The 14,149-nt window shown below is 39.6% G+C and overlaps 1 protein-coding gene across 9 annotated transcripts in view; it reads right to left on the bottom strand.

Annotated features, from left to right (window-relative positions):
* TASOR (transcription activation suppressor) overlaps nt 1-14,149 on the bottom strand; it is a 63,682-nt gene that overhangs the window by 10,438 nt on the left and 39,095 nt on the right. For 2 of the 9 annotated variants that reach the window (XM_007984657.3, XM_007984653.3), the window contains exons 15-18: nt 10,847-11,250; nt 9,493-9,637; nt 8,234-8,293; nt 2,371-3,299 (exon numbers count right to left, since the gene is read on the bottom strand). In XM_007984657.3, coding sequence (XP_007982848.2) covers nt 2,371-3,299; nt 8,234-8,293; nt 9,493-9,637; nt 10,847-11,250 — 1,538 coding nt within the window. The remainder of the gene's footprint in view (nt 1-2,370; nt 3,300-8,233; nt 8,294-9,492; nt 9,638-10,846; nt 11,251-14,149) is intronic. The other 7 variants (XM_038003774.2, XM_007984655.3, XM_038003775.2 and 4 more) reach the window with 5 other exon arrangements.

The raw sequence follows: 14,149 nt of genomic DNA, 5'->3' as shown, positions 1-14,149 counted from the left end.
CAGCCTGGCCAACATGGTGAAACCCCGTCTCTACTAAAAATACAAAAAATTAGCTGGACGTCGTGGTGGGTGCCTGTAATCCCAGCTACTTGGGAGGATGAGGCAGGAGAATTGCTTGAACCTAGGAGGTGGAGGTTGCAGTGAGCCAAGATAGTGCCATTACACTCCAGCCTGGGCAACAAGAACAAAACTCCATCTCACTAAATAAATTTTTAAAAATGTCAAATAGGTGTGTTACAAATCTTTTTTAAAAAAGGAGCAGGGGGTGGGGGGTGTGGGGGTGGAGGGAGTTGGAATTATGCTAAGCACACTCGGAACTGGGCGCAACCTATTCTCTCATCTACCCCCAAACCAATATGCAGCTATGCCCCCAAAGAGTACTGTGCTTGGGAACTTATTGCTGGCTGGTGGGGAAAAGTTGAGAAACTCTACATTCAGTCAATGCAACCAAGGAATTCCTAGAAGTCTCATTTCATTTTCCCAAAAAACCATTAGGAATCAGTAAGGAAAGCCCAACAGAGTACTCTGACTCATGTCATTTCTATGTTCTTCAGGTCTTGACCAGGTGACGTCACACGAAACATGCTGACCTCAGAGATGCCCAAACTGACAAAAGGCTTAGGACATGTTAGTAGCTATAAAGCCCATGGTCCCTCTGATTCCTCTAATGAAATTCCAGTCATGGTAAGTAAACTCTATAAATGAGAGCAGGCATTTATTTCAAAATCTTAGCCATTCCCTTGAGGAATTAAAATCCCATAATTTATTGAGTATTAATTTTAATATTACACCACTAATACAATTGCTCCAATGTGTTACCATTTACCTACATACTGGTAACAAACTTACATCTCTCTCTCTAACATACAGACACACAGAAAGGTGTGTGTGGTTTTTTGTTTTTTTTTTTTTTTTTTTGAGACGGAGTCTTGCACTGTTGCCCAGACTGGAGTACAGTGATGCAATCTCGGCTCGCTGCAAGTTCCGCCTCCTGGGTCCACACCATGCTCCTGCCTCAGCCTCCCAAGTAGCTGGGACTACAGGAAGCTGCCACCACGCCCGGCTAATTTTTTTGTCCTTTTAGTAGAGACAGGGTTTCACCGTGTTAGCCAGGATGGTTTCGATTTCCTGACCTCGTGATCTGCCCACCTCAGCCTCCCAAAGTGCTGGGATTACAGGCGTGAGCCACAGCGCCTGGCCATCTGTGTGTTTCAACCAAATATCTGAAATATTAGTCTGCAGCTTCAGTAGAAAAAATACACCTCACAGTGAGAAATCTTTCGTGACCTGAGTAGTCTTTCAAGATTATCAGGTTTCTTGATCAATCAAGGATAAAGGGAATGTAACATGGCTAGGGTATCAAGAAATACCAAAAGTTTATCATTAGGCCAACCATGGGCAGTTTGTTTTTCTATGTGATTGATCAAATCCCATGAGATAAACCCTGGCAACTTGATTTTTCCTCTCTGTGTTTTTCCTTCCTCTTCATTAAAAATCCAAGAAATGGCCAGGCATGGTGGCTCACGCCTGTAATCCCAGCACTATGGGAGGCTGAGGCAGGTGGATCATGAGGTCAGGAGTTCCAGACCAGCCTGACCAACATGGTGAAACCCTGTCTCTACTGAAAATACAAAAAAAAAAAAATTAGCTGGGCATGGTGTTGCATGCCTGTAATCCCAGCTACTTGGGAGGCTGAGGCAGGAGAACTGCTTCAACTCGGGAGGCAGAGGTTGCAGTGAGCCGAGATCACACCACTGTACTCCAGCCTGGGCGACAGAGGGAGACTCCGTCTCAAAAAAAAAAAAAAAAAAAAATTCCAAGAAACACTTCAAACCTTCAAATCAACAGTTTAAAAGGTATGTGCATAAATGACACTGTAAAACAAGATTCTAAATTCTAACATATTTAGACCCCAAGTTCTGAATTTACTTGGACTTACCACTCTTTTATTCCACCCTGAGTTAAATTATGAAGATATACAATCAACATTTATTTTTATTATTTATTTTTAGAGACAGGGTCTCACTCTGTCACCTAAGCTGGCACAATCATAGCTAACTGTAATCTCAAATGCCTGGGCTCAAGTGACCCTCCCACTTGAGCTTCCCAAGCAGCTGGGACTACAGTAGAGTGCCACCACACCTATTTTGTTATTAAGAGACAAAGTCTTGTTATGTTGCCCAGGCTGGTCATGAACTCCTGGCCTCAAGCAATCCTCCTGCCTCAGCCTCCCAAGTTTTGGAATTACAGGTATTAGCCACCATGCCTGGCCTATGGTAAACATTTAAACACAAAAAACTTCCATTTTATACAGGTCACACCAACAAGAGAAGTTTGTACTGCATTACTATTACCTTCTCGTTTAGTTACCTTTATTTCTTTACAGAGCACACTCTCTTCTTCTTCATGAATATAAAATTTCACAGTATTTTTCTGGACATCTTTCATGATTTTAACCAAACTATTAAATACTTCAGGTTCTAACTGGCTTATAAAATTTGAAAGAGCCGGTTGAGCAGAAATGTTTACATCACTGGGGGATTTTGTTGTTTCTTCTACTGGTTCCCGGGCCATATCACCAGGTACAGTATGATCAGAAGTCACCGTTAACTCTGTGGCATGTTGAGGCTGGTTCATTTCTACTTCAGTTAAACTCAAAGTCGAAGTGGAATGCTGCTCATTAGAGTTGGTGTCTTTCAAAGGATCACTACACAGTGGCTCAAGGAGATGTTTATTGTTGAAGTCACTTGAGGAGACTGGTATGACATGCCTTTCCAGAAGATTCGATGCTATCTTAGCATCAGAATCGTTAGGACTGACTGGTGGCAAATTCTCACCCTTGGCTGATGCTTTAATAATAATAGTATTTAGCTTCTCATGCAAACCATCTACAAACTCCTGCACACCAGCTTTGGAAGTCTTAGAATATATGAACTCGGAAAGCCGTTTCATCTTCTCTTGTGTTGTAAAGATAGGTGTGGAAACTCTACTGACATATGAAACATTCTTTTGCTTCAAAATCTCTTCTATCTTCCTAGAAAAGAGATTGTACTCTCCTAACACTGTCCTCTCTGTGGTTTCGCTCGCTGCAGGCGGCTCTGCCTCTGCTGCTGGCACACACTGCTCCTCCACCTGACCTGTCAACACGTCATCCTCAGTGGTGCCCTTTAGTGTGTCTGTAAATGGAGAGGATGGAAACTGGTAATCAGAACTTCTCTGTCTATTTATTACCCGGGGGTCGTTAGGAAAGGCCTCCTGTGGTGGCACACACACCAGCTGTTCTTCTGGTGATTTCATACCTATACAGGAAGAGTTCATTATTATAAGAGCAATCCAAAAATATAACATATGAAAACACAGACCCTTAAATTGGAGGGAAAAAAAGGGTTAACACACATTAAGAACTAATTATATATCAGAAAGTAAAATAAAATCCTAAAATTCTGGTATGAATTCTATGCCCTATGTGCCCTACTTATGGGATGGTCCTTAAGAGTTGTAGCTAGTGTTAACAACTCTGCCATTTTGAAGTGTTCAAGCAAACACCAATTTGGCATCAATACAAATTAAGTCATTTGCTTATTTCTGCCTCCCTACCATTCTGTAGATCTAAGTTTAATACACATTTTAATCAAGATGGTCAGTTGCATCAGCTTGCTCAATCCCTGTATTTATTATTTGCCAAGTAATATCTACTATGGTAATGGCCCCTTAGTGAGAATTCTGAGTGTAAGACAATTGTAAGAATATCAAACAGAAATGCTGTGGGAATAACTGTCAAGTTAAAAGTTGCATCTAGGATCTAGGATAATTAATTTTGTATCTGCTTTCAGACTTGTTCTCACTTATGAGGTTGCTAAGTAGATTTCCTGTAATGTCAGGGACTTCATTTTATCAGGAAATAAAACGAATAATAATAAGAGAAGAATATATTTCACAGCTGCACACTTTTGACAGTCCTTTCATAAATATTTTCCTTTTGTTTGGAAATAATTCTAAGAGAAAAGAGGATAGCTATACCTCATTTGAGATACAGAGGTTGGGCTGATACTGAGGTTGGCTGACACTATGGTTAGCTGATATTAATGGGATTAAAACCTTTCACTCTTGACAAATAGCTCAACCCAAAAGATCAACTTTCCCCAAAAAAATCCTAAATTCAAACAAAGTATGTTTTTGAAACGTTTGAAAAAGGGAACCCAAATTCCATTTTTAAGCAACAAGGGTTTGAAAAAAACATTTAACTTCAATTTTAGTGTTATATTTTAGGAAAAGAAAAAACTCATGATCTTTACTTAGAAGACCTATACACAATTTTACCCGCTAAAAAATTACTGATTTTCCTTAAGCCTTGGCCAACATTCCCTAACAAATTGCTGCTGTAGTATAGAAAATGGTGCCTCTAAATCAGGAAGTCCAGGTACAGGTAGTTTTCAAACCTACAGTAAAGATTTTGCTCACACTCATCACACTAGAAAAGGTTTAAATAGACTCACTAGGAGTCAGCTTATGACATTCTCTACCAATCCTGGTGGTTATCCTGAACCAGTACACTCATTAACTATTGCAAAGGCAATTTGTCAGCACAGAGAAAAGACCCAAGGTGGGTCTGTAGGCGGAGGTGAGAGGGGAACAAAATATCCAACGTGCCAGGATAAGAATTAGAACTGTATGAAATTGATAAACCAGAAAATCCAACGTGCCAGGATAAGAATTAGAACTGTATGAAATTGATAAACCAGAAAATCCAAGTTCCGTAAGATAATTAGGAATACTAAATATCCTGAATATCTTAAATCTGCAACATTAAAATGTGGTTTAGTACACATAAAGTGTCTGGAAGGATACACAAGAAATTGGTAACCATGGCTAATATACAGGGAATAATCTAAGTGACCTGGGCTGGGGTAGTATTACTTTCTGAAGTATTTGTAGACTTCTTGAATTATGTATCATGTCAAATATCTGATACAGTCAAAGAAAAAATGTTGAATTGCATCTCATAAAACATAGGGGTTGGGGAGAACTACCTTAATTTAAAAAGTTCTGAATTATTTATTAGACATGGGGCCTCACTATGTTTCCCAGACTGGCCTTGAATTTCTGGCCTCAATTCCTCCTGCCTCAGTCTTCCAAGCAGATGGGACTACAGGTGCATACCACCACAGCCGGCTATTTATTACTTTAAATGAAACAGTGGCTCCCAAAATGTATAGCTAAACAACCAACCAGTAAGTTTACTCCTGAAGGGTTACAAATAAAGGGAATACTTTTAACCTGCAAGGTAACTTAAATCTACATGGAGAATTTTCCATAATTAAAAACCTCTAAACCAAATAGATCCCTTTATAAAATATAAATAATCACAACCTAATTTTATTTTGCACAAATTTCCCTGTATGATTTTATTAAGAACTTAACTGTTCAGGCACGGTGGCTCATGCCTGTAATCCCAGCACTTTGGGAGGCCAAGGCAGGCAGATCACCTGAGGTCAGGAGTTCGAGACCAGCCTGGCCAACATGGTGAAACCTCGTCTCTACTAAAAAATAATACAAAAATTAGCCAGCCGTGGTGGCGGGCACCTGTAATCTCAGCTACTCAGGAAGCAGAGGCTGCAGTGAGCCAAGATTGCACCACGGCACTCCAGCCTGCCTGGGCAACAGAGCAAGATTCTGTTGCACAAAAAAAAAGGAAAAAAAAACGTAATTACTCTGAAAAGATCTCCATCTATAAGTGATTGAAAACACCATACATGTCAATCTATAATAATGCTTTTGTTGTTTTTTTCTTAAACAGAGTCTCGCTCTGCCACCTGGCTGGAGTGCAGGGGTGTGATCTCGGCTCACTACAACCTCTGCCTCCCAGGTTCGAGCAATTCTCCTGCCTCAGCCTCCGAAGGAGCTGTGACTACAGGTGCAAGCCACCACGCTCAGCTAACTTTTTTATTTTTAGTAGAGACAGGTTTTTACCATGTTGGCCAGGATGGTCTCAATGTCTTGACCTCCTGATCCACACGCCTTGGCCTCCCAAAGTGCTAGGATTACAAACATGAGCCACCACGCTTTTTTTTTTTTTAACTTACTGCCATTAAATAATTGCAGTATTTTAACTTTTAAGTGAAAGGGGAGTAGTGAGTTCTCTAAAGGTACCATCAGTCAGATGTCACATTCTGAAGCATAAGAAAGATTACTACTAGCCGGGCATGGTTGCTCACGCCTGTAATCCCAGCACTTTGGGAGGACGAGGCAGGGAGATCACGAGGTCAAGAGATCGAGACCATCCTGGTCAACATGGTAAAACCCCATTTCTACTAAAAATACAAAAATTAGCTGGGCGTGGTGGCACGCGCCTGTATTCCCAGCTATTCGGGAGGCTGAGGCAGGAGAATCGCTTGAATCCAGGAGGCAGAGGTTGTAGTGAGTCGAGATCATGCCACTGCATTCCTGCCTGGGTGACAGAGCAAGACTCTCAAAAAAAAAAAAAAAAAAAACTATTCTACTATTCTTAATGAGAAAAGAATTATTGATAGATGCAAAACACTGATCACGTCCTGACATAATATTGCATGAAAGTACCAAACATGAGAGACGACATGAGTAGGCTCTAATTACCCTAAGTTCAACAGCAGGCAAAACTAATATATGGTAAAAGAAGTTGGATTAGCAATTACTTGGGAACAAGGAGAGTACTAACTAGGAGAATGCGGAAGAAAATCTTCTAGGATGCTAGAAATGTTCTATACCTTGATTTGGGTGGTGGTCATATACATATGTAAAATTTCAAAAAGCTGTACAATAAAGATCTGTGGCCAGGTTCAGTGGCTCACTTGAGGTCAGGAGTTCGAGACTAGCCTGGCCAACATGGTGAAACCCTGTCTCTACTAAAAATATAAAACTTAGCTGGGTGTGGTGGCACATGCCTGTAATCCCAGCTACTTGGGAGGCTGAGGCAGGAGAATCACTTGAACCCAGGAGGCACACGTTGCAGAGAACCAAGATCATGCCACTGCACTAGAGCCTGGGCAACAGAGAGAGACTCTGTATCAGAGGAAAAAAGAAAAAAAAAAAGATTTGTGAACTTTCCTCTATGTTATATATCTGTTGTTCATGGTTTCTTTTTTTTAAACCATAATTTTCCTAGAAGATGGTAAAGATTTTCTTGAAGGAAGCTAGTAACTTTAATTGGGGGGGAGGGCAGGGGAGAAACAACTCCCAAAGCAAAGAAATTACTACAAAGATGTAGTAAGAAAATCATTTCATATTTCTTTCAAATAAAAAAACAGCACTTTAATTTCTGAGACAGATACAATAAAACTGAAAGAAAATATAAAAAATATCACCAGCAAACTATAAGCAAGACCATCTGCAGAGAAGCTGAATCCACAAAGCTCAAAGATTATCTCCTAGGTACCCACTGCCAACTAGCTAATCAGTAATATCTGCAATTGTTTCTGAAATCCAAGTTTCTTAATCTCTTATTTAAAGTACCCACAGAAATCGGCTTTACAATCAGAACAACTAGGTTAAGACTATGAACAGTATACCTAAAATATAAATGGCTTCCCCTCCTGGCTATTTTTTTTTTAATTTTAAAAAAAGAAACCCAGGTGTGGGGGCTCAAGCCTGTAATCCCAGCACTTTGGGAGGCCAAAGCGGGTGGATCATCGGAGGTCAGGAGTTTGAGACCAGCCTGGCAAACATGGTGAAACCCCGTCTCTACTAAAAATACAAAAATTAGCTGGGCATGGTGGCATGCACCTGTAATCCCAGCTACTTGGGAGGCTGAGAAAGGTGAACTGCTTGAACCTAGGAGGCAGAGCTTTCAGCGAGCCAAGCTCACATCACTGCACTCCAGCCTGGGTGATACAGCAAGATTCCATCTCAAAAAAAAACGAAAACGAAAACAAAAAAAAGAGTTTCTCATAAGATATACTGCACAAATGGTTTAGGAATGTATTCCGGTCTTTCCAAATCATACTGTAAGATAGACTCTACTATGGGTGAAGAAAACTTAATCTATATAAATATTCGGTGACTTATTTGAACACTTTATAGTAAGAATATTGGATACAATTCAAGTAATGATTTACATACAAATAAATATGGTAGTGTCCAAATTTTCTGTAATTAAAAAAAATTTAAGTCAATGCCCTTATTGATGGAGTATCAGAAATGCAAGTAGCAATTCTGAAGAAGGGCACACTGGGAAGAAAAGCAAAGCAAGCCTTCTCACCTGGTGTTTGTTTCTCACCATGTTTCCCCAGCTGCTCTTCTGGGCTTCTTGCATTCCCTCCTGAGGGAAAGCATCCATTAGACTCTCTTCAGACATTAGTGATACCTACTAAGCACCTTTCAGACAACCCCAAGTGATAACAAATGCAAGCATTCCTTCTTCTGCCTAAAATAATCTGAAGGGTCATACTTGTGATGATGGAATATCAACACTTAAGACACTGTACCTTCAAATGACCCAACACCAAGTATGAAGGTGTCTAATTGAGAAACAGTTAGGATAACCTTCTTGTATCAACTACTTCTTTTGTTTCTCCCACTCAAGCTGGTATTTCCACCTCATAAAACAATACTAGGTTCCCTCTATCATCACCTACAGGCCGCCTGCCCTCCAGAAAGGTGTTAAGTAGAAGATAGTGCTAAAGCCCATGGGAACTCATAAAGTTTTATAAATTCTTCTGAGTCCTCGGAAGTCTCAGCAGGTTCTAGTCTAGTTCATAGGCCAGTCTACTTTGTAACAAAAAGTTGTTTGCTGCTGCTATTGTTTTTAAAAGGTTAGAGATGTAGGACTGGAAAAGATATATACCCTGAAAATATTTCCAAAAATATTTAAGAAAAAGAACTTGGTATATTAAGTGTATGTATTTGTGTGTTTGTATGTGCGTGTTTGCACAGAGAAATTAGGATGCTACCAAAAAAAAAATATTTCAACATCTGCTAAACTTTTTGCCTCATAGTTCAGTAACATTTACATGTGATCATTGAGGCCATTCTCTAAGATAATCCAATTTATTTAAGATAATCCAGCATTAAGAAATCAAATTTCTAATAGATGAACCTCAACATTATCACTTACTAGATGACAGCTTGTTACAGTGAAGTTTAGTAAGTTTGAGAAGACAACATTTAATTGATTGTCCAAAGAGCACCATTTTATCTCTGCAGCTACCTCAGCTTATCAAAAACTCAGTTTCTGCCAACAGTCTTCATTCAGCAGTCTGCATGCTAAACTCCACAGAGACAGTGTGTCTTAAATCCCTGTTTTTAAGGTGATTTTGCCGGTGCTTGCTGATGCTGACCAAGAACAGCCAACACTCAGTATTACATCGTATTACTTAAATAAGACACTGAAGGTATCAGTGCCAAGTAAGATGAAGCACCTAGTGACCCAAGAGTGAAATCCAGAACAGATGGAAACCTTCAGGAAACTGGTCTCAAAGTAAAATGAAGCAAACCGAAGTCTAAGTATACTTTTCTTACCTGTAATTGGTATCAGTTTCCAATGTATTTCAGTTTCTTCGACATTATTTGACTTAGACTGTTGTCTACGAAATCCATGTTCAATGGGAACACTGGGACACAAACTGCAATCTTCAAAATTACTCACGCTAATTAAATTTGGATCCTAAAAATCAAAGTACACACTCAATAGCTTTCTTTTCAATTCATTTTAATGTCAAGAATAAACTTTTTTTCACAGTAAATTCATGTGCTTCAATCTAAATATTACAAATGTGTAAAATCAACATGGTAAAGTTACACTCTAGTCTCAAAACATAACTTTTCCCTCAAAACTTAATTTTATGTTAATTTAGAACAGGGATTGGTCAACTTTTATGCTAAAGTGCCAAACAGTAAATATTTTAGGCTCTGCAGGCCAGACTCTCAAGTCTACCACAGGCAATACCTAAACAAACGGACATAGCTGTGCTCCATTAAAACTTTAGTTATAAAAATCGGTGGTGTGCTAGGTTCGCCCCGTGCCCCCGCCCCCCATCAACTTGATTTAAAATACAAAAGTTATCAGGAAAATATTAATACAGGTTAGTTCCTCAGTGCCTACCCAACAAATAAGCTTCCTGTCATCATCTTCCCCTTGAAATAAATATCCCAAAACGACATGGAGAAAGAATGGGGACATGCATACAACTTTTAAACAAAGGCAGGGAAGAGAAAATGGAGACAGTAAATGAAGAAGTAAGCCCATAGGAATATGGTGCCATCCTAGAACTATTCCCCAGTGACGCAGCGACTACTTAAGGGAGAGATAAGGCTACTTCTCAGCTACAAACCAGCACTCTGAACATATATCATAAATATACTGAACACTCCAATAAGCAAAGCTGTGAGTCACTTCAGAGGTAATCCTAAAGGCTACTTATGTCCCATTCCTATTTGCATAAGAAATACCAAGTACTTAACTTTGTTACACTGCTGTATTGAGACTGGTATCCTCACCTGTCTCACCTTTGGGTTCTCTGTTAGTGCCAGCAGAAAGCCAATGTTTTGATAATTCAACTTTATTATGAAACAATAAGGAATTAACTCCCAATAAGCCATTTCTGACAAACATTAATAGATTGTTCCACCTTAGCTTTATCACAAGTAAACTGTAGACAACATATTAAGCTTCTAAGGAAGGAAGGAAAACTATTTCAGCATTTATCTCTTTGTAACAAGGAATAACTTAGGAAGTACCATCCTAGACAGGCACCTTTACTCAAAAGTGCATTTTATTTCTTTTTCAAAGAAAAAAATCATTCCCTGAAGCATACAGCACCTCTTTCACACACACACTCACAAACACAAAGATAACCAACAGCTATATGCTTACTTCTTTCAAATGTAGCTTATGGTCAGTGCCCACTTCGGTGGTAGAAATAGCAACAGAATACTTAGATGTTGCATCAACTTCTAGTAATAAGCTCTGAGTACCCTTAAACTGTGCATTTTCAATTTTTGCACAAGTAGGCTGCTCATATTCTTTCTTATCTGGGTTAGAGTTCAACTCATACTCATGTTTTTGCCTCAGCTCTTCATAGGCATCATCAGTGCTCAATCCTAAGGCTTTGTTGACTGTGTCTGTTAGAGATGCATCAGAATGGCGCGCATTTGCTAGTGTTTCTGATAACCAATTAAACAGCCTATGGATGTCAGCAATGCCGGAGTTACAGGTATCCTGCTGCTGCCGCCTCAAGTCAGCATCATGTCCAAGTGAGCCAAAAGGCTGTGGAGACTCTGAGAAAAAGGAAAGTCACTGGTTGAAGTTAAGTTTAAAAACCAGCATAAAATTTTTGAAATCAAATATACCTAAAAAATTATCGTAAAGCATTTATGGTCAGGAACTCAACCAAACAATTTGCTTAGACTTTACAAATATCCGCATCACTTTACAAACAGAATTGTAAAATTTTGCACATAGTTCAAAATTGCTATTTAAGTTTAATTTTCATTGTAATTTAAGCATTCTATCAATAGGAAAATAAGCTCATGCATCAGGTTTTAAATATGTGTATTAATAACTCTACCATCAAAATCTCAAAGTCAACCAGATGCCTGACAAGAGATGAAACATTTGTACTTGCTATTTTGCCAATTGTTAGGATTATATGCGTATTACACTAGGCTAATAAAAAAATGACTTAATTTGATTTCTATCTTTTCCATACTTACTATATTTTGTCCTTAAGGCACTGGCAGACACACTTAAAATCTACACCTTATCTTGAATGACTAGATTACTTAAATTCATAATGAAGCTAGGATATTACAGACATAAAATCATCTTGAAGAAATCTCCACGAAATTTGCATCAAGAAAAAGCATTATAAGAGGAAACACGTTAAGACATGGTTCCATGCACATACGTTAAGACGTGGTTCCATGCATGCACTATAAATCTGTATAATCTGTAACAACTAATATATTTTAAAACTTGTAAAGGGAGCAAACATTCAGAAAGTCATGTGCTTTAATGTTGGGTTGGGGTAGGGATTGGGTGAAGCCTGAGTTAGGATTTCTAATTTGAGTGTAATGTACCACAATAAAAATAAATGTCAGAAACAAAGGAGTGCATACTGTATGATTCTAATTATGTCAACTTTTTATAGAGCAGGCAAAACTGATCTCTAAAGACAAAAAGCAGATCAGCAGCAGAGTAGGATGAGCTACCTAACAAAGAACACAAAGCAACATATAAAAATGTTCTGGCCAGGCACGGTGGCTCACGCCTGTAATCCCAGCACTTTGGGAGGCCAAGGCGGGGGGATCACAAGGTCAGGAGATCGAGAACATCCTGGCTAACAAGGTGAAACCCTGTCTCTACTAAAAAAATACAAAAATTTAGCTGGGCATGGTGGCATGCACCTGTAGTCCCAGCTACTCGGGAGGCTAAGGCAGGAGAATCACTTGAACCCAGGAGGCAGAGGGTGCAGTGAGTCGAGATCGTGCCACTGCACCCCTGCCTGGGTGACAAAGCGAGACTCTGTCTCCACAAAAAAAAAAAAAAAAAAAAACAGTTCTATAGGCTCACGCCTGTAATCCCAAAACTCTGGGAGGCCGAGGAGGGTGGATCACCTGAAACCTAAAGTCAGGAGTTCGACACTAGCTCGGCCAACATGGTGAAACCCTGTCTCTACTAAAAATACAAAAATTAGCTGGGTATGGTGGCACACACCTGTAATCCCAGCTACTCGGGAGGCTGAGACAGGAGAATCACTTAAACCCAGCAAGCAGAGGTTGCAGTGAGCCGAGTTCAGGCCACTGCACTCCAGCATGGAAGACAGAGTAAGACTCCATCACAAAAAAAAAAAGTTCTGTATACTGGCGTGGTGATTTACACAGCTGTCAAAACTCATCAAACTGTGCGCTTAAATAGGTACACTGATATAAACTGTACCGCAAAACAGTTTATGTTAAAAGTTATAAGGGGTGGTGGGAATGGGTTAGGAGGTTACCTCATAAAATGACTGGGCTCACCACCAAATCAAGATCAGGGTGTTTTAAAAGTTAGAATACAAGCCGGGTGCGGTGGCTCACACCTGTAATCTCAGCACTTTGGGAGGCCGAGGCGGGCGGATCATGAGGTCAGGAGATTACCATCCTGGCTAACACGGTGAAACCCCGTCTCTAATAAAAATACAAAAAAGTAGCCGGGCGTGGTGGTGGGCACCTGTAGTCCCAGCTACTTGGGCAGCTGAGGCAGGAGAATGGCGTGAACCCAGGAGGCGGAGCTTGCAGCGAGCCAAGATCGCACCACTGCACTCCAGCCTGGGCGACAGAATGAGACTCCGTCTCAAAAAAAAAAAAAAAAAAAAAAAGTTAGAATACAACCTTGAAATCTCTACCTTCAGAAAAAAAGTATGCAAAATTACTTGAAAAGAAATAAGTGAGAAACACCTAAAAATGCAAGTCTGACAGTCACTAGTTTCAGTTAAGCTATATACCCTTCTTCTTCTGCCACATTTCTCATTTGACCTATTATAATTAGTATGGCTTTCTCATCATTTTAATTATTGATGAAGCCTGATTTTTACCCACAACTATTTTTTCCACATACACAGAATTGGTTACCAACAAAAACAGTACCAAAAAAGTATCTTATTTATTCAGTGCATATTACGTGCTCAGTGACAGGAAACGCAGCAGTTTGTGAACAATGCTTTGGAGTCAGTCAGAACTGACTTTGGATTGTGCCACTAACTTCATAACTTTTGGTAAAGTTATTTAACATATCTGAGACGATTTTCTCATCTGCAAAATTAGGATAATAATGCCTACTACTCAAGAACTATTAATGAGTTCATATACATAAAGTACCTAGCACACAGTAAACAAAACTCTCAAGACATGTCAACAAGATACAACAAGATAAGACAATTAAGTGCTAACAGGTTCAGCACAGATTGCAAATCCAGCATAAACTAAAGGAGGAGATCATTAAGGAGAACAGACAGAAAGCTGAGGAGAAATATGAATTGCAAAGATATAAGGCTTGAAAGAAATGGAAGCTACTTCAGGAAAAAAAAACAGGGAAATAAAAGACTGACCATGACATACTCTAGGCAGAGAGAGATGACCCTTAACCAAGACATGTGAGAGAAGAGTGGGAAACATGGGTGGACATGGACAGTCTATA

Source organism: Chlorocebus sabaeus, chromosome 22 (genome assembly GCF_047675955.1).
Source record: "Chlorocebus sabaeus isolate Y175 chromosome 22, mChlSab1.0.hap1, whole genome shotgun sequence".
Classification (NCBI taxonomy): Eukaryota; Metazoa; Chordata; class Mammalia; order Primates; family Cercopithecidae; genus Chlorocebus; species Chlorocebus sabaeus.
Note: the sequence above shows the minus strand (reverse complement) of the source record. Positions and strands in the feature narration are given on the sequence as shown.